Raw genomic sequence first — 20,148 nt, forward strand, 5'->3', positions numbered from 1 at the left:
AAGTGACTGTTTCCTGGCCCAAGATAGAGCTGTAGGCAGGACGCAGTGGCTCATGCCTGTAATCCCAGCACTTTGGGAGGCCAAGGCAAGCAGATCATGAGGTCAGGAGTTCGAGACCAGCCTGGCCAACATGGTGAAACCCCATCTCTACTAAAAACACAAAAATTAGCCAGGCGTGGTGGCACATGCCTGTAATCCCAGCTACTCAGGAGGCTGAGGCACAAGAATCGCTTGAACCTGGGAGGCAGAGATTGCAGTGAGCCGAGATCGCACCACTGCACTCCAGCATGGGCAACAGAGTGAGACTCTGTCTCGGGGAAAAAGAAGAAAAAAAAAGATAGATCTGTAACTCTGAATGTCTACTTGAGAAGGCATCCTGGTGGGTGTTGCAGCATTTTATTTGAACTTCAGGCATTAATTCTAAATTTATTTTTGTTTCATGATTGTTTTAGATTGGAACTGTGCTCTTGACCTGATACTGACCTAGGGCAAAGGTATGGCCTCTGCAAAGCCTCTTTTGTTGTTCCCACGGCTCTGTGACCTTGAGCCGTCAACACCCCATATATATATTCAGGATTGGAAATGTCACAGTGGATTGTAATGATGAGTGTTATTTCTTTCTAGACAGTGATCTCTGATGCCAGGGTGTGAAGCTATTTTTATCTTTGAGTGTCAGCCCTAGTCGATTGCTTGGTACACAGCAGGTGCTTAATGAAGTGTATCAGTGGAATGCTTTCAGAGGTGTAAATATTAGGAAAATATCCCATAAGTGAAGTGGAACAAGGGCAGAAGTGCTATACACCCTGCACCCAATAAACATTCCCTTCTAGCGGGACCCTGTGCTGATCTACTCAGGGGGTGAGGTCCTCACCTCCCATACTCCAAAAGAGAACACATTTCCCCTTTGCAAAATTATTTACCAGGTGTTATGGCTGAACTGTACCCCTACAAAATGCATATGCTGAAGTCCTAACTCCCAGGACCTCAACAATGGGACTGTGTTTGGAGACAGAGCCTTTCAAGAGGTAACTGATTAATTAAGTGAGATCATAGGGGTGGGGCCCTGATCCAATATGACTGCTATCCTCATGTGAAGAGATGAGGACACAGATGCCCATAGGTGGAAGACCATGTGAGGACACAGCAAGAAGGCAGCTGTCTGTAAGCCAGAGAGAGAGGCCTCACTTCAGAAGAAATCAACCCTGCGGCACTTTGACCTTGGATTTCTAGCCTTTAGCACTGTGAGAAATAAATGTCTGTTGTTTAAGCTCCCCAGCATGTTGCATTTATTAATAGCAGCCTGAGCTAAGACACCAGGTAAGAAGAAAAAGGTTGGGAGGTCAGCTGATTCATTGAAACGAGTTATGAACAGAGGTCAGTAAACACATAGGAATCAATATAAGCAGCATTACCTGCATGCCATCATCCAGGAGGAAGTGTGAGGATATCAGGAAAGGACAGTCCCTGGAGTCCCGCGAACACTGCAGCTCTACAACCACAGCTTCCTGGCCTCCCTCCATTCCCACCTGGAAAACAGGATGTGCTTTCAGAAGCTGCACTTGGGAAACATCAAACTACATGTGCCATTTGAAAATGGTGATTATAATTATAAAATATGTTCATTTAGAGATATAATTTAGAAAATATAGAAAAGTATCAAGGAGAAAATTAAAATCTCCTAAAATCCTATGAGAGCAATACAATCACTATTAATATTTTGGTATGTTTCCCTCCTGTATTTTTACCATCCCATAAATAGATCTGTATGTTTATACCATACCATTTTTCATGTTTTCCTTATCAAAGAGGGAAACGTTATTTTCAAGTTACATTTTATTAACATATCTCAAAATACAAATGGAACATCACTTTGAAGGCTAGTGTCGATTTACATCTATATATATATTTTAGAGACAGGTCTTGCCACATTGCCCAGAGTGGCCTCAAACTCCTGCGCTCAGGAGATCCACCTGCCTTAGCCCCCTAAGTAGCTGGGACTATAGGCAAGTGATGCCACACCAGATACTAGTGTTGATTTTCATTTGTGGGGGAAAAAAAAGATTTTGTTTTTCTTTCTAATGCAAAAGGAATGGAAATGCAACATAGTGTAAATACTTAGTGTCAAACCTTCCCTTTCCAAATACAAGAAACCGTTAGTAACAGGGAAGAGCACTTTTATGTTTAATGCCATATTGATATTTTGTACTGTTTAAAATTTTTGCTATGAGCATGCATTACTTTTATAATACAAATACTAAAAATTTAAACTTTAAATTCTAAACATAAACATTTTCTTGACTGTTAAAATATCAGGTCTGGGTGCAGTGGCTCATGCCTGTAATCCTAGCACTTTGGGAGGCTAAAGAGGGAGGATGGCTTGAGCCCAGGAGTTCGAGACCAGCAAAATAGTGAGATTCTGTCTCCACAAAAATAAATATATAAATAAAATTAACTCATATTTTAAGGAATATATGATATTCAGGATATGCATAATTTTTCAAAACAATGAGAAAATGATCGAATAGGAAAAACACCCAGAAGACATTCAAACAGGTTTTTTTCTTTTTGCTAACTAGAAATCAGATTCTTACTTTCTCCAAGGTGTTATATTTTGCAACTTCAAAATCTTGAGGAAGATGAGGAATTTCAACATTCTGTGTACCAAACCTGAAATTTGTACAGTGTATGATTAAAATTTTAACATTAAATGGATTTTAGGCTAAACAGAATTTCATACATTTTTTCTCGTACATCTTTACAAAACACGATAGATTCCTTACAAAATACATTCCTTACAAAAAGGCCTCCTCAGCTATCCCAGAAATTGTTAAAAGATCATTTGAAATGAGCTGGATGCCTCCTCTGCATAATTCTCCAACTCAGACACCCAGTACTGTAGCGTCTGCACTGGAAGATGGTCTCCACGTGAGAGGCAGAAAGAAGTGGGCCACACACTGTGGGGATGGGCTACTTGTGTTTGCTTTGGATCTGACTCTTAGAAGCTATGTCACTCCTCTCCAGACCACAGTCCATTCCTCTCTAAAATAAAGGAGTCAGACTTCTCATAATCTGTACTTTTCATTTTGGATTTTCTTCTCTTTAAACACTATTATTAACAAATAAGATTGAATGCGATGCCTAATTAACCCGATGTTTTGGGTATGCTTTAAGAAGCCATATAGAACTTTAGACTCCCATACTCCATTTGAGGAAGGCTGTTGTTATTTCCATTTTTGAAAATACCAGGCAAAATTAACAAACTGTCTTTACTCTAAAGGCTGCTCAGGAAAGTAATAGGATGAAAATAGGTTTTTTTTTTTAAAGAATAAAAAAAAACCCACTGGTTTTCTTTTTAAACATCAATTTAATAATTGCACCCAATCTCATTTAATACTGAGAATTTAAAATAATGATCACTATACTAGTTGAAGAAAAAGACTCAAATAAAAAATCACTTAAGAGTTAGATACACAAAATAAATTAAAATAAGAAAAAGTCTACAAATAGAATTTTAATACTGTGCTTGAGGTTTACGCAAGATTTTACAAACTCTGTAGAGTCCCAGGAATCAGAAAGAAGTGAATTACTCAGTGAGTTCCACAGTGTCTTCCTGCTCTGTGGCACTGTCCGGGCATAGACCTTCTGTTTTCACTTCTAGAATTAAAGCAAACAGCACACTTGTTTACTGCCCAAAGACTTATTATAATTAGTTAACCTAAGTGCTGGAATTGTTAAGATTTATAAATATATCCTTAAATTAGTTATAATTTTGGGGATCAAAATTTCCCAGTGGGAAAAGAGGAAGGTATAATATTATAAGAGGAAGGTATAACCTTATGAGACAGTGAGAACATACTCTAATTCTATTTTAATAGGCATATCAGGAGAATTCTCATCTGTTATTATTTGAAACTCATTGATAGCCATACAATTTTCAATTGGCACTTTCCTCTTGAAGAGCACAAAGCGCACAGGATCAGAATGAGTTCCTTAGAGTCGGCACATCACGAGCAAAGGAGCTGGAGATGTTCTAGCTTAGAGGAGGGAAAGTCAAGAGCTCTACGTGAGCTTTTGCTTCATACTTTCTGTACAGAGAAACAGTAACACTATCTAGAGCACTGTGATATATAGGAATAACTCAATGTGAGGACTTCTTTCCAGTTTTAATTATACTGTCAAGATTCCAAGGATCATCAGTGTATTTGTAGTAATTTGGAATCTGAATAAATTATGCTGGCTGTCATACAGTATGTTTTCAATGTGAAATGAGTCTACTATTTTGTCTATTTCTGTTGTAACTATCATTTGCTGGGACATGTGCTGGGACTGCAGCAGCATTTCTGGACTATTGTCTAAGGAGGCTCCACCCTGCCAAGTCATTACGGTATCTAACACATACCATGTGCTTACTGTAAGTTAGTATTTATCAGAACTGTGCGATTTTTGATATGACTCAGGAAAAGTGCATTTTTCATATCCAAAGGCTTTCTTCTTGGCCAGTTTCCAAAATAAAATCTTGGCTTATAAAGAAAATACGTTTCTTTTGGGGAGACAATCTTTTGTTTGGAAAGAATTTCTTCAGCAAAATGCTGGTCATCAAATTTCCAATCATTAGGTTGTAGTAATCACTGTTTAACACAAAAGCTTTCCCCTCCCCCTAGTTAAAATCACAATCAGGTTTTCTGAGATGATCAGTGTTTTGTGGCCATTTTAAATCTGACCCTACTAGGCTAGATATCAAGAAATCTGTTTCTATTGCTAAAGTAGTCTTTTGTCCTTTGTTATTTTTCTGTCCATTTTCTGAGGTAATAAGAAGTCTAATTTTTTTTTAGTATTTCTGGACAATTCTCTATGATATCTTTGACAAACCCAAGTGTGTACTGTGGCACCTATGATACATTAAATGCTTGCTATGAAATACCTACCAGGACTGCTCGGCTTCTGATCAGGAGGTGGTGTGATGTACAGGGGCTTATAAGGATCATAATTCTTTACATCCAAGAGTCTCTTTTCTCTGATAGATTCCCATATAAAATCTGGGTTTGCAATATGAACGTGGTTCTTTTGGATAGAATTCAGTTGGTACTGACTCAGAACATCAGCATTATCTAAGATTATATGTGTGCACTAAGGAAAAAAAGAGTCAATCCATTACGCATCAGGAAAAACAACATTTAAATAAGTTATTTGTATCTGTAATTTTCACCCTTAAAAAGTATTGTTTTAAGGTAGTTTGTGATAATCTTCCTCAAATTTCTAAAAACCTCTATAAATTATCAGTTTCTAGTTACATAAACATTTTAAAAATCAACTGTTTTTAAAGGATATGGATATGAATGCACCATAATTGATTAACCCTAGAGGTTATTTCTAAATTTTCATTATTGTAAACAATGCTGTGATGACTATCCTCATGTACACATCTTTCTGCACTTGTTCAACTATTTTCTTAGTAGTGGAAACGGAGGTTCACAGGTTATTCATTATTTATTTTAATTTGTAATTTTAGAAAATCTTGTTTCTTTGTAGAGATGGGGTCTTGCTATGTTGACCAGGCTGGTCTTGAACTCTCAGCCTCAAGTGATTCTCCCATCTCAGCTGGGTTTACAGGCATGAGCCACCATGCCCGCTTATAATTTTATTTATTTTTTAATAAATAGTAAACTCACATTGTAGAATATCTAAAAAATGAAATAATGACATATTAACTTCTTCCCCACTGTTTTCCCCAGTTCCTCTCTGCAGAGGCACCTGCTGTCACTTGCTCCTCGCGAATCCTGCTAGAGCTACACTATGCGTAGACACATGGCAGCGTGCTCCTCAGCCTCTTCCGTGCCGGCTTTTCCACTGAATTTACCTTGGCGATTGTTCTTCATCATTACACATAGAGCTGCCTCATTATCTACAGTAGCTGGGATGCACATTTCACATGTTTATGCACATTGACTTCCACAAGGTTGCACTCACAGTATGTGAGTTTCTAAAAAGGAGAGACCATGTTGGCAGTTCTCTACACAGAAGACAAACTGAGAAGGGAGAGCGGGCACGAATTACTTATCTGTCCACAGAGACAGTGAGACAGCTCAGTGTGGGAAGCTGTATAAGGGAAGTATATACAATTCTACCTGAACTGGAAGTAAACAGGGACATTGCATTTCTGGTATTCAGCTGGAGTTGAACACGCTTCACAGAATAGATGAGGCTCACAATGGCCAAGCTCCAGGGCTGAGGTCCAGGGAGGGGCAGGCTGAGTCAGCTCATCAATTCGTCAACAGAGGGAACAGCAGAGGACAGGGGCAGGCCAGTCTGGCACCTAGAGCCTTTGGATTTCTATTTTTACTTCTTACAGTGAGGTGGTTTAAAAAAGAGGTTAGACTGAATTATTTCTAAGATTTCATCCAGCTGTAAAATCCTATTATTCTGAACTGCCAGGCTTACAAGTTCAAGAGGCAGAAGGTAAATTCCTACAGCCTTTAAATGAACAAAACAAACAGCATAAGCTACACTGCGAAGATGAGTCTGCACTGCATGTCTTTCTTTCTGCACCCAGGAACCTGGCTTACCAGTATATCATCCCAGCATTGACACACTGGTGAGTGACGACTGCGCTTTTTGCAAATCCTGTGTACTATGACTTCTCTCCTTCAAGAATAGATATGGCTGGTCTGAAATTCTATTTTCATATTTGGCTGTGCTCTAGTAATATCCTGCTTCACAGGACATGTAGGATTGTCCTGCAGTTCAGGGAACAGGGAGAGGACAGGGCTGGGCCACCTCTGCCTCTCAGAGCCCAGCCTCCCAATGGGCCATGTCACAGTCTCTCCTGAGGAACTTCGAGTAGCTCACTCACTCTCTCCTGCTGCTAATCTCTGCTTCCTCTTCTAACCATGACCCTGTTCCCTGCATGCGTGATGTTTTATCATACTGTAGTTTATGACATTTGGAAATACCTGAGGATTTAATGAAAAGGAAAACTTTCCGCCATTTTCCTTAATGTCAGTTTGTAGCTTTTTCTTCTGCTGCCGAGGTAAGTACTTCACTTTCAAACAGAAGATACAATTTGCAAAGATTCCCATCATCATCCTATAGGAAAAAAAGTTTTTAAGGACTCTCTCTTAAGTCAATATGACAGTGAATTTAGAATTATTATACAAGCAAACTGTGGGAAAATTGGGTATTATCTTAAGAAAGATATTGTAATCATGTTATCAATTGAACATTGCAAAAGTTGAATAATATCCTAGCTTGCAATATGTGTGTTGGTTTAAGAATCGTTTCTAGCTTTTATGGTTGATATTACTACACCAAAAATCCCTTTGTACAGGCTCATAATATACATCTTAATAAAAACATGACAGATTTCAGTTACAGATCAAGTGTGTGACTCCAGAACATGGAACCATTTATTTCTAAATTAGAAATTAACATTATTTGATAGTGAAACCATGGGTTTTTTATATATAATTCTATGCATTCAAAAAGACTCCTTATGTGGACTTCTATTAAGCCATTCTGGGGAAAAACTGAACAACTGATAATAAAAATATACAACTATGTTTAAATGGAATATGTATGTGTGTATATACACATATATATTCTGCATTTGGGTTAATTCTTTTTTTTTTTTTGGAGACGGAATCTCACTCTGTCATCCAAGCTGGAGTGCAGTGGTGCGACCTCAGCTCACTGCAACCTCCGCCTCCCTGGTTCAAGCGATTCCCCTGCCTCAGCCTCCTCCTGCCTCAGCCTCCTCCTGCCTCAGCCTCCCGAGTAGCTGGGACTACATGCGGGCACCACCACACATGGCTAATTTTTATATTTTTAGTAGAGACAAGCTTTCACCATGTTGACCAGGCTGGGCTCAAACCCAGCCTCCCAAAGTGCTGAGATTACAGGTGTGAGCCACCACACCCAGCCTGGGTTAATTTAATTCATTTACTGTACAATGCATTTAACAATAAATTAATACATGGTGAAAAACTGGGTTTAATTTCCATTTTCTAAAATTTTTTTTTTTTGAGACAGAATCTTGCTCTGTCACCCAGGCTGGAGTGCACTGGTGCAATTTTGGCTCACTGCAACCTCCACCTCCTGGATTCAATTGATTCTTCTGCCTCTGTCTCCCAAGTAGCTGAGATTACAGGCGCCCACCACGACACCTGGCTAACTTTTGTATTTTTAGTAGAGTCGGGGGTTTTACCATGTTGGCCAGGCTGGTCTTGAACTCCTGACCTCAAGTGATCTGCCCACCTTGGCCTCCCAAAATTGTGGGATTACAGGCATGAGCCACCGCGCCTGGCACACCCCCGCTTTTTTTTTTTTTTAAGACAGGGTCTCACTCTGTCGCCCAGGCTAGAGTGCAGTGGCAGATCTCAGCTCACTGTAATCTCTGCCCACTGCAATCTCTGCCTTCCGGGAAGGGAAGGTGAGGGTTAAAGACATACACACACACACACACACACACACACACACACACAGACACACACACACACAAAGGAAAAGAGAGAGGAGACAGAGCGAGAGAGAGCGCGAGCTTGACAGCAAATGCGGCTTTATGTGCAGCATAAAACCTACAGAAGTAGGGGACCAGTCTAATGCCACAGCCCACTGCTAAGTCTTACAGGCTAAGGGTACTTATAGTTATGGGTGGGAGGGGTCTGGGCAGTATGGCTTGTTGCCCCGCAAGATATCGGTAAGATGTTCCCATGATTTGTAACCCCGAACAAGGGTTCTGGTCCTTATTCAGGTGGATGTCATCATGGCGTTTCTTGGACGTTTGCCCAAGAAGACATGAGAGGGAAGTTTCTTTAGAGAAGCCTTTGTTGGCCTTGCGGTCAGGCGGTTAGGAAGGATGTTTCTCACCGCCTAAACCCACGAGAAATGTTTCACTTTACCCAAAGTCTGCAAAATAGCGGGGAGCTCACAAAATGTTGCAGTTTGTGCTAACGCTGGGTTCAAGCAATTCTCCTGCCTCAGCCTCCCGAGTAGCTGGGATTACAGGCCTGCGCCACCACGCCCGGCTAATTTTTTGCATTTTTAGTAAAGACAGGGTTTCGCCATGTTGCCCAGACTCGTATTTGTCAATTTTTAAAAGCAAGGAGTCACGTCTAACAGGCTGCCCCAAAGTAAGCTGCCATTTGGCGATAGCAGTTCCCAAGTCCTGTATTAGTTTGGGGATCGCGGTTCCGGGTCCTGTGTTAGTTTGGGCAGGCAGGTCAGGTTCTCTGCCGTGGCCGGCGCGTCTTGGGACTAAGCTGATTTGCTGAAAGCCCACTGCCCTGCACCGCGATTGGGCTCCGCCATTTCTCCTTTACTCTGCCTGCCCTTTTACCTCCCACTCCTACAGGCCAGAGGCCCCGCCCTACCTAGTGCTGTGTCCGGAATTTGTGGGTTCTTGGTCTCACTGACTTCAAAAACGAAGCCGCCCGGACCCTCGTGGTGAGTGCTACAGTTCTTAAACGCGGCGCGTCGGGAGTTTGTTCCTTCCTTGGTCTCACTGACATCAAAAATGAAGCTGCGGACCCTCGCAGTGAGCGTTACAGTTCTTTAAGGCCGCGCATCCAGAGTTTGTCCGGAGTTGTTTACTCCTACCAATGGGTTCGTGGTCTCGCTGGCTTCAGGAGTGAAGCTGCAGACCTTAGCGGTTTAAAGGCAATGCGGACCCAAACAGTAAGCAGCAACAAGATTTACCTCAAGGAGTGAAACACAAAGCTTCCACAGTGTGGGAGAGTTCCCCAGCGGGTTGCCGTCGCTGCCTCGGGCAGCCTGCTTTTATTCCCTTATCTGGTCCCACCCACATCCTGCTGATTGGTCCATTTTACAGAGTGCTGATTGGTCTGCTTTGACAGGGTGCTGATAAGTGTTTACAATCCCTGAGCTAGACACAAAAGTTCTCCCAAGTCCCCACTAGATTAGCTAGACACAGAGCACTGATTGGTGCATTTACAAACCTTGAGCTAGACACAGGGTGTTGATTGGTGTATTTACAAACCTTGAGCTAGACACAGAGTGCTGATTGGTGTATTGACAATCCCTTAGCTAGACATAAAGTTCTCCAAGTCCCCACTAGACTCAGGAGCCCAGCTGGCTTCACCCAGTGGATCCTATACCAGGGCCTCAGATGGAGCTGCCTGCCAGTCCCATGCCTTGCACCCACACTCCTCAGCCCTTGGGCGGTCGATGGGACCGGCGCCGGCCGTGCTCGTGGGGGAGGCTCGTGCTGTGCAGGAGCCCAGGGCCGTCAGGGAGGGGGGCTCAGGCATGGCGGCCGCAGGTCCCGAGCCCTGCCCCTTGGGGAGGCAGCTAAGCCTCCGCGAGAAATCTAGCGCAGCGCTGGTGGGCCGGCACTCCTGGGGGACCCGGCACACCCTCTGCAGCTGCTGGCCCGGGAGCTAAGCCCCTGACTGTCCGGACCAGCGGGGTCAGCAGGCTGCTCAGAGTGCGGGGACTGCCCAGCCCACGCCCAACCGGAACTCGCGCTGGCCCGCAAGCACGGCACACAGCCCCGGTTCGGTTGCATGCCTCTCGCTCCACACCTCCCCACAAGCTGAGGGAGCCGACTCCGGCCTCGCCAGCCTAGAAAGGGGCTCCCGCAGTGCAGCGGCCGGCTGAAGGGCTCCTCAAGTGCGGCCAGAGTGGGCGCCGAGAGCAAGCGAGGGCTGCAAGGGCTGCCAGCACGCTGTCACCTCTCAGTACCTTTGCCCTGTGTGTGTTGGATGGTGGTACCCATTCCCTGGGCTCTCAACTGAGGATACAATGCCACTGTCTCCCTGACACCTCACCTCTGGGTCTCCTTGGCACCACAGAGGCTCGACGTCCCCAGCCTAGGCCTCCCTCTCCCCCTTGGCTGGAGACAACCACTGGGTGCTATTCTTGACTCCCTGCACCCCCACCTCCTTCTGCCAGCTGTCTCTCTTCCATCACAGCCCCTGATACAGCCCCAATGTATAGAACTTGTCCCTCCTGCTGCCACTCTGGCCCATGCCCTCACATCCTGACTGGCTCCCACTCCTGTTGGGCCTGTGTTCAATCTCTTCTCCACACTGCAGCTTCAGGAATCTTGATTTTTGTTTTTAAATTACATTTCAAATAAAATACAAATTGCTTATCATGGTTCAAGGCCAACAGCTATCTCATTCCCTCCTGGCCACACTGGCTTTTTCTTCAGGAGGAAGAAACCCACAGCTTGGTCCTCCAAGTCTTGACACATGCTGTTATATATTATAGTCCTTATCCCTGGGATCCCCAGCCCTTCCTCACCCCATGCTGTATCCCCCATCCAGGACACAATGAATGGACACATTAGGGATTCATATTTTTTAATCTTTCTTTTGAGGTCCGATTAAACTGAAGTCTCTTGAGGTAATTCTGCCTTTCCATAACATTAGCATGTAAAAGTTTCATTTGTTGACTGCCTCTTACATTCAATAATTAGCATCTGTGCATAGATAGGAGGGATGAAATGAGGGGTACCATAAAAGAGATTACACCACACTATTTAGGTTAATCTATGCTAGTTGTAATCTCTGACAATTAAAAACAACACACAAAAAAAACACTAAAAGCCTTTAATGACTCTTTAATAATTTCCAGGACAGCCTCTATGTGATATTGCACCCCCACTTATGCTGACCAAGGTTGGCTGACATGGAGTGGCTGCTCAAGTCCACCTTCCGATGGGTCCTGGATGTGTTAAATCCTCTGACCTGTTTAAAACATGTTTCCTGGAAAAGTGACTCATGGTCACTGTTGAAAATGTGAAAAATACAGAATTGTATAACAGAAAAAAAAACAGAACAAAACAAAAAAATCTCAAAACCTAGGGCTCTGTTAGCATCTTGTTTTGCATTTTTCTTCTGGGCTTTTTTCTAGGTCTATTGTAACACCTTATTTGTTTTTTGAGACAGTCTCACTTTTGTCACTTAGGCGGAAGTGCAGTGGTGAAACCTCGGCTCATGGCAGCCTCCGCCTCCCGGGTTCAAACGATTCTCCTGCATCAGCCTCCCAAGTAGCTGGGATTATGGGTGCCTGCCACCATGCTTGGCTAATTTTTGTATTTTTAGTAGAGACGAGGTTTCACCATGTTGGCCAGGCTGGTCTCAAACTCCCAACCTCAAGTGATCTGCACACCTTGGTCTCCCTAAGTGCTGGGATTACAGGCATGAGCCACCGCGCCCAGCCACAGACTGTATTTTTTATCAAATTGAAATCACACTACCTATCCTGCTGTTATCAGGCAGCATCTTTAGCATTTTGTCATTAAATATTATTGGAAAACATTTTTAATAGAGACTATCAGATATGGACCATAAATGAGTTATTGTTAGAAAATTAAATCATTTCTAATTTTTGGTATCATAAAAAGCTATGATGAACATCCTTATGTGCAAATCCTTGTTTCCATCTCCAACGATCATCCTAGAAAATAATACTCAACTAGAACTACTGAATCAAAGTTTGAACAATTTTTTTGTGTTAAAAGTTAATCATTACGAAGAAAAAATAAAAAGCACCTACAATGATGGAAATGCTCAAAACTAGACTGCAGTGATGGTGCACAACTTGGTAAATTATTAAAAATTATTGAATTGGGCCAGGCAACGTGGCTCATGCCTGTAACCCTAAGCACTTTGGGAGACCAAGTGGAGCAAATCGCTTGAGCCCAGGAGTTTGAGAGCAGCCTGGCCAACATGGCAAAACTTTATTTCTACAAAAAATACAAAACTTAGCTGGGCAAGGTCGTACATGCCTATGGTCCCAGCTATTCAGGTGACTTAGGTGGGAGGATCACTTGAGCCTGGGAGGTCAAGGCTGCAGTGAGCTGTGATCATGCCACTGCACTCCAGCCTGGGTGACAGAGACCCCATCTCAAAAAAAAAAAAAAGAGAAAAATTATTGAATTGTACAATTAAAATGAGTGAATTTAATGTATGTAAATTGTACCCCAATACATTTTTTAAATAGTATTTTTTGGATACATAATAGTTACATACATATTATGGGTCAATAAAGTTGTTTTTAAAAAAGCACCTGATCCCTCCATCCAAAAATAACCCCACTGTTGATTTTTGTTTGTTTGTTTTTTGAGCCAGTCTCGCTCTGTCACCCAGGCTGGAGTGCAGTGGCACGATCTCAGCTCACTGCAACCTTCTGCCTCCCAGGTTCAAGTAATTCTCGTGCCTCAGCCTCCAAGTAGCTGGGACTACAGAAAGGCACCACCATGCCCAGCTAATTTTTGTATTTTTAGTAGAGACGGGGTTTCACCATGTTGGCCAGGCTGGTCTCGAATTCCTGAGCTCAAGTGATCTGCCCGCCTCTGCCTCCCAAAGTGCTAGGATTACAGGCATGAGCCGCCGCACCTGGTCCCCACTGTTGATATTTTAATTTTTTTGGTATTATTCTTTCTTGTATCATTGTATTTTCTAAATTATTAATATTCTATATTTAATGTTATAGCCAGTTGCCCTTTACTTTTTAAATAGGACTTTCACTTTCACAGCTTATTTAGCTTTTAGTGATATCCCCCCCATGTCACTAAATATTCTTTGAAGGTGTTTTTAGTGGTTACATAAGCTTTGCATTTATTTAATCCTTCCCCAAGTCATCAGATACTTGGTTACTTAAAAGTGTTCACTATTAGAAATACACTTTAATTAAAATGCTTATACATATATTTTTTGGCCACATCTCTGTCATAGTTTCCCTAGAGTTGATGGCCAGAAATGTAATTACTGAATCAAGGAGTATAAACATTTTTTAGCCTTTTAAAAATTGTGGTAAAATATGCGAAGATAAAATTTACCATCTTAACCATTTTAAATGTACAGTTCAGTGGCATTAAGTACCTACACATAGTTGTGAAATCAAAGTATAAACATTTTATTTTATTTGAGACAGGGTCTGGCTCTGTCTCCCAGGCTGGAGTGCAGTGGTGCGGTCACTGTCACAGCTCACTGCAACCTGGACCTCCCTCCCAGCAATCCTTTCACCCCGGCCTCCTTAGTAGCTGGGACCACAGGCCTGCACCACCATGCCCGCCTAATTTTGGTAGAGACAGGGTCTTACTATGTTGCCAATGCTGGTCACAAAGTCCTGGGCTCAAGCGATCCTCCTGCCTCAGCCTCCCAGAGTGCTGGGGTTACAGGTGTGAGCTGCCACGCCCGGCCCAGAGTAAAAACATTTTAAACATAAATCTGTGGTCTGTTCTTAGCACCTGCGGCTGCGTGGGAGGTATGGAAAGGCGCACTTTGGGTTTCGTGAAATCTCAAGTGAGGCCTTGACTTCTCTCTTTCCACAGATTCATCTCTAGTCTCTGTAAAATGCCAGCCCTCTTCTGGGTTAACAGCGCCTAACCGACATGCGCCACCAGTTCTTCCTTGTTTCAAAGTGTTCTCTAAACACAGTTAGTTCATGTTTTCATCAGCGCTGATTATGTACATATGCGATGTGGCAGACACCGGGCTAGGGGCTTGTTATTCTCTAAGGCAAATCTGCACAGTCACTCCAGCCTGTCCCCCTTCCCAGCTTCTTCCCCAAATAACATTCACAGAGTGTCTTCCATCCAAAGACAGCAGGGAACAGCCCCGATTCCTAAGACACCCTCAGCGCGCCTCCTCACAAACTCCTGGCTGCTCCATAAACCATTGGTGTAGATGGAATCAAGTGGCTTCCTGCTTCACAGGTCTTCGTCTTTACCACTGGCATTTCCTCCTCTCGGAAAACCCTGAGGAGTCCCTTTCTGGGCAGTCTTGATTCTACAGCCTCCGCCTTCCGAAGTGTGTGAGTCACCACACGCTAAGATCACTTTTGATATACAGTGGGCATTCAATAAAAGCTTGCTTACTAAAAACTCTCACGTATCCATTAAAGCCCAGGATTACAGAAAAGCCTTCTGACACTATTTGCATTTTGGACTCAAATAGCATCAGTAATGCACCTCCCTAATGGGTTTATTAAACCCTTAAACAACAAAGATACTACTTTTATTTCACTCCTACATGATATACAGTAGCTCTACGCACACAAACAAGACCTAATGTTTACTTAATAAGTGATAAAGTCAATGTAATCAATCTGCAACACGCACATACTCAGAGCGAACTTCCCCTTTATCATAGCACTATGCTTGGATATTGTCATATAACTGTTGTCATTCAGCAGTCCAGAATCCAAAGTGCTTGGGCTTGAATATTTAGCAGCGCCTTGGTTTTCTAGAACCTGTGATCTACCAACTCGATCCTTGGGTGAACCATTCGGCCCTCCCAGCAGGAATTACTTAACTGAGTTAGAGGTTTTCAACTTTGGACCTCAACAAACACACTGTTTCTATCACGGTGTTCCCAATGAGTCACGAGGTCAGATAGTACTTCCTGATTACTCACCAAACCACCTTACTTTTGCACAATTCGAAACCTAACTTTAGGAAAGAAGGCGTTTGGCATACTGGAAACAAGAAACAACGCATACTACTGTGAACCGCACCGCACGGGGTGCGGAGACTTGGTGTGAGTGTCGGCTCCGGTGGGCGCCCCCCACCGCACCCCGTTTCTAGTCACCAGGGCTGCGCTGCCGGGCAGAGCGGAACGACCGCAACATCCCTCCCCGAGGGCGCTGGCTGCACTAACTAGTCCACCCCCGCGCCTCACAGCGCCGTCAGGCCCACAGCGCCAATGCCGCGCAGGGCAAGGGCGCAGCCTCTGGCGGAGAAGTAGTACTCGGGGTACTTCCTGGCTAGGACTACAGGGACCTTTAGGCAGCCCCCACCCCGCGGCGCCCACGCACCTGCCTAGAGGATCCAGCTAGCTCCCGGCGCTCCCGGATTCCGCGCTCCTTGCTCGCGGTACTTCCGTAATCTAGGCTCTCCCTGCCCCCGGGGCTGGGCGGGCGTCACTGCGCCGGAACCCCGCCCCGCACGAGCGCAGCGGCCCAAGCAGGGACGGTAGCCGGAATGCGCCCGGAATCGGGTCCGCCAGGTGGGGAGAGGTACCCGGCCTCTGGCGGGGTTTCTCTTCCAAGATCAGCCTGAGGGTTCAGGGCTTTGTTTCAGTTTCATATTTCAGGAGGGATTTGGTCAATGAGGATTAATACAAAGCTAGGCTTTGAGAGAGGTGGGTGGATGGTGCTGTCCTTTAACTGAGAAATGGAAGGGATTCACAAGGGCGGGAAAGAAGAAAATTTCGGGAAAGTTCGGGAAACAGGAGAGTGAGATAATAAATTTACTTTAAGCCTTCCTGCGTTTGAAATTCATGACAGTGCTTGTAACTAGTTGGAAATACATTTATCTGCCATTCAAGAGAGGCAGGGGGCTGGAGATACAGATCTGAGATTCACTGAAATGGGAATAAAGCAATGGGGAAGATTCAGATTTTTAGGATACTGAATAAAATGAGAATAGAAAGGATAGAGTAGAGAATACAGTGGAAAGGGTATGGGGTTGAATCCTGACTCCACAATTTATTACCAAGGGGATTGGGGACAAGGTAATTTACCAAGTTTCATCATTACAACCTACTCTATAGGGTTGTCTAAGAAACAAGAGATTCTGGGGGAGGAGAGAGACTGATTCCTAGAGTTACCACATCATAATGCTCAAAATGTCCAATCTTCAACAAAAAATTATGAGGCATGCAAAAAAAAAAAGGCGAAAAAATGGCCAATTCAAAGGAAAAAAGAAATGAACAGAAATTGTCCCTGAGCTGAGGAAGCACAGACATAGGAATTATTAGACAAATACTTCAGATAAACTGTCTTAAACATGGACAAAAAGTGAAAGGAAACATAGAAAAATAACTGAAAGAAAGAACCAAGAGAACAAAGTCTCAATAAATAGAGAATATGCAATAGAAGATGTGCAAATGGTCAACAAGCATGAAAAAAAGCCCAACATAACTTATCATCAGAAAAGTGCAAATCAAAACTGCAATGAGATACCATCTTACACCAGTCAGAATGGTTATTATTAAAAAGTCAAGGAACAACAGATGCTGGCAAGGCTTTATTGAAAAGGAAATGCTTTTACACTGTCAGTGGGAATGTAAATTAGTTGAACCACTGTGGAAAGCAGTTTGAAGATTTCTCAAAGTGCTGAAAACAGAACTGCTATACAACCCAGCTATCCCATTACTGGATACACATCCAAAACAAGAGAACTCATTCTACCAAAAAGACACATGCACTAGTATGTTCATCACAGCACGCTTCACAATAGGAAAGACATGGAATGAACTTAGGTGCTCATCGACAATGGACTGGATAAAGAAAATGTGGTACATATGCACCATGGAATACTATGAAGCCATAAAAAGAATGAATGGAATCATGTCCTTCGCAGCAACGTCAATGCAACTGGAGGCCATTGTCCTAAGTGAATTAATGAAGGAACAGAAAACCAAATACCACATGTTCTAATTTGTAAGTGGGAGCTAAACACTGGGTACTCATGGATATAAAGATGGCAACAATAGACACTGGGGACTACTAGACTGGGAGGGAGGGGGAGGGGCAAGGGTTGAAAAACTATTGGCTACTATGCTCAGTACCTGGGTGAGGGGCTCAATCATACCCCAAACCTCAGCACCACGAATTATATGTAGGTAACAAACCTGCACATGTAGCTTCTGAATCTAAAATAAAAGTTGAAATTATTTAAAAAACAAGGAATATTAATAAAGAGATAGAAATTATAAAAGGAACCAAACAAATTTTGGAACTGAAAAGAACCAAAAAGAAATTGTGTAGTTAAAACGTACAATAGGACCAGGCATGGTGGTTCATGCCTGTAATCCTAATGTCTTGGGAGGCCAATGTGGGAGGATCACTTGAGGCCAAGAGTTTGCCTTGGCAACACAGGGAGATCCCCTCTCTACAAAAAAATTACAAAATTAACCGGGCATGGTGGTGCATGCCCGTGGCCCTAGCTACTCAGGAGGCTAAGGCAGGAGGATCACTTGAGCCAAGGAGTTCATGGCTGCAGTGAGCTAAGATCACACTCCTGCACTCCAGCCTGGATGACAGAGCAATATCTTGTCTCAAAAAAAAAAAAAAAAAAAAAGAAGAAGAAGAAAAGAAAAAGGAAAAAAATACAATAACTTAAATGAAAAATTCACAAGTGATGCTCAAGAGTAGATTTGAGCAGGTAAGAGAAGGAATGAGCAAACTCGAAGATAAAACTATTGAAATTATTAAGTCTGAGGAGCAGAAAGTAGAAGAATGAAGATCCAAGTCCAAAAGATTTGTGGACACCATCAAGTGTATCAGCATATGCATAATGGGAGTCCTAGAAAGAAAAATGAGGGTGAAGGTGGCAGGAAGAGTATCTGAAGAAACAGTGGCAAGTCCCCAATTTGTTAAAATACATAATGTAACACTTCAAAGAAGCTCCATGAACTTCAAGTATGATAAACTCAAAAAGTCCACAATAGAGTTATATTAATAATCAAACTGTTGAAAGCCAAAGACAGAGAGAAGCTTAAAAGCAGCTAGACAGAAATGATCACTACATACAAAGGAACTTGCATAAGATTAACAGCCAATCTATTACCATGGGAGCCAGAAGGCAGTGGGATGATATAAAGTGCTCAAAGAAAATTCTATGTCTGTCAAAACTCTCCTCCAAGAAATGATAGGCCGGGCATGGTGACTCATGCCTGTAATCCTGGCACTTTGGGAGGCTGAGGCAGGTGGATTGCTTGAGCCCAGGAGTTCAAGACCAGCCTGGGCAACATGGTGAAAACCCATCTCTACAAAAAATATAAAAATTAGCCAGGTGTGGTGGCACGTGCCTGTCATCTCAGCTACCTAGGAGGCTGAGGCAGGAGGAACACTTGAGACCTGGAGGTTGAGGCTACAGTGAGTTGTGATTGTGCCACTGCCCTCCAGCCTGGGTGACAGTCATCCCATCTAAAAAAAATGTGTAATAAAAACCTATAGAATGCTTGAAGAACCATCCAACTACTATATAATTATTGCTATTTTTGAAGAAAGCAAAAATACAGGTGTGACAACTATTATGGTATTGTTTTGCTCTTATTACAACAAAGATTCAAGCTAGAAATCCTTTACTATCTATTCAACATCATTCATCATTTGTCAGGCATTCTAGAATGTAGTGGATGTGATAATCCCTTTGTTGTATAGACTCATTAGGTTTCCAGGATGTTTTGTTGTAAGTCCAATGCACCAGCAATAGATTTACCTATATCAAACTGCCAAGATTTAAAAAATGTCTCTCAGCACCCAAGGTTGTTGTTAGAAACTTCTTTACTGAAGTAATTCTGGAAATCTGAGGTTTCAGGCCTTGGTGAAGAACTCCTTCACTCCTCCTGCAGGTGAAGCAGGATGTGGGTTTTCTTGGGTTTGCCTAGAGGCCAGACACATGCATCTCTGAGTGCATCTTCCCAACCTGTTAGAATTCCCCTTTCTGGCCTGGAAGACATGGGCTTGGGGATCATCCCTTGGCCAGGCTAGCACTTATGTTCTCTCTTTTTTCTTTTTAAGAGTTGGGGGTTTCACTCTGTCGCCCAGGCTGCAGTCTAGTGGTGTGATCATAACCTTAAACTCCTGGGCTCAAGTGATCCTCCTGCTTCAGCCTCCCAAGCAGCTAGGGCTACAGGTGCATGCCACCATGCCTGGCTAACATTCAAACTTCTGGGCTCGAATGATCCACTTCAGTGTTTCAAAGTGCTGGGATTACAGGTGTGAGCCACTGCACCTGACATGTGCTCTCTGGATAGAGTGGACACTTCCTACCATCAGACCAACAATGAAAAGTTGTTAACTCTTGGCTGGGTGTGGTGGCTCATGCTTGTAATCCCAGCACTTTGGGAGGCTGAGGTGGTGGATCACTGGAGGTCAGGAGTTCGACACCAGCCTAGCCAACATGGTAAAACCCCATCTCTACTAAAAATACAAAAATTAGCTGGGCATGGTGGCGCACATCTGTAGTCCCAGCTACTCAGGTGGCTGAGGCAGGAGAATCACTTGAACTGGGGAGGTGGTGGTTGCAGTGAGCTGAGATCATGCCAGAAGGAAAAGTCAGCCTTTATTCTGTCAACCAATGATACCAAAATTTTAAGGATAATCTAAAGGGCGGGTTTTGATAACTAGGGAACAGCTCAGATCACTCGCATCACTGTCTGTGTGGGTGCTCCA

The 20,148-nt window shown here is 43.3% G+C and overlaps 1 protein-coding gene across 5 annotated transcripts in view; it reads right to left on the reverse strand.

Annotated features, from left to right (window-relative positions):
- Positions 1 to 20,148, reverse strand: part of LOC134737546 (protein mono-ADP-ribosyltransferase PARP4) — a 116,324-nt gene that overhangs the window by 75,500 nt on the left and 20,676 nt on the right. For 3 of the 5 annotated variants that reach the window (XR_010123485.1, XM_063650633.1, XM_063650634.1), the window contains exons 1-6: positions 15,781 to 16,061; positions 6,951 to 7,083; positions 4,926 to 5,127; positions 3,588 to 3,654; positions 2,592 to 2,667; positions 1,413 to 1,526 (exon numbers count right to left, since the gene is read on the reverse strand). Coding sequence is in view for 4 of the 5 variants with exons in the window: in XM_063650633.1 (XP_063506703.1) it covers positions 1,413 to 1,526; positions 2,592 to 2,667; positions 3,588 to 3,654; positions 4,926 to 5,127; positions 6,951 to 7,082 (591 nt within the window). In the remaining variant the exon portion in view is untranslated. Of the gene's footprint in view, positions 1 to 1,412; positions 1,527 to 2,591; positions 2,668 to 3,587; positions 3,655 to 4,925; positions 5,128 to 6,950; positions 7,084 to 15,780; positions 16,136 to 20,148 lie in introns of those variants that run through there. The other 2 variants (XM_063650631.1, XM_063650632.1) reach the window with 2 other exon arrangements.

This window comes from Pongo pygmaeus, chromosome 14, assembly GCF_028885625.2.
Source record: "Pongo pygmaeus isolate AG05252 chromosome 14, NHGRI_mPonPyg2-v2.0_pri, whole genome shotgun sequence".
Taxonomy (NCBI): Eukaryota; Metazoa; Chordata; class Mammalia; order Primates; family Hominidae; genus Pongo; species Pongo pygmaeus.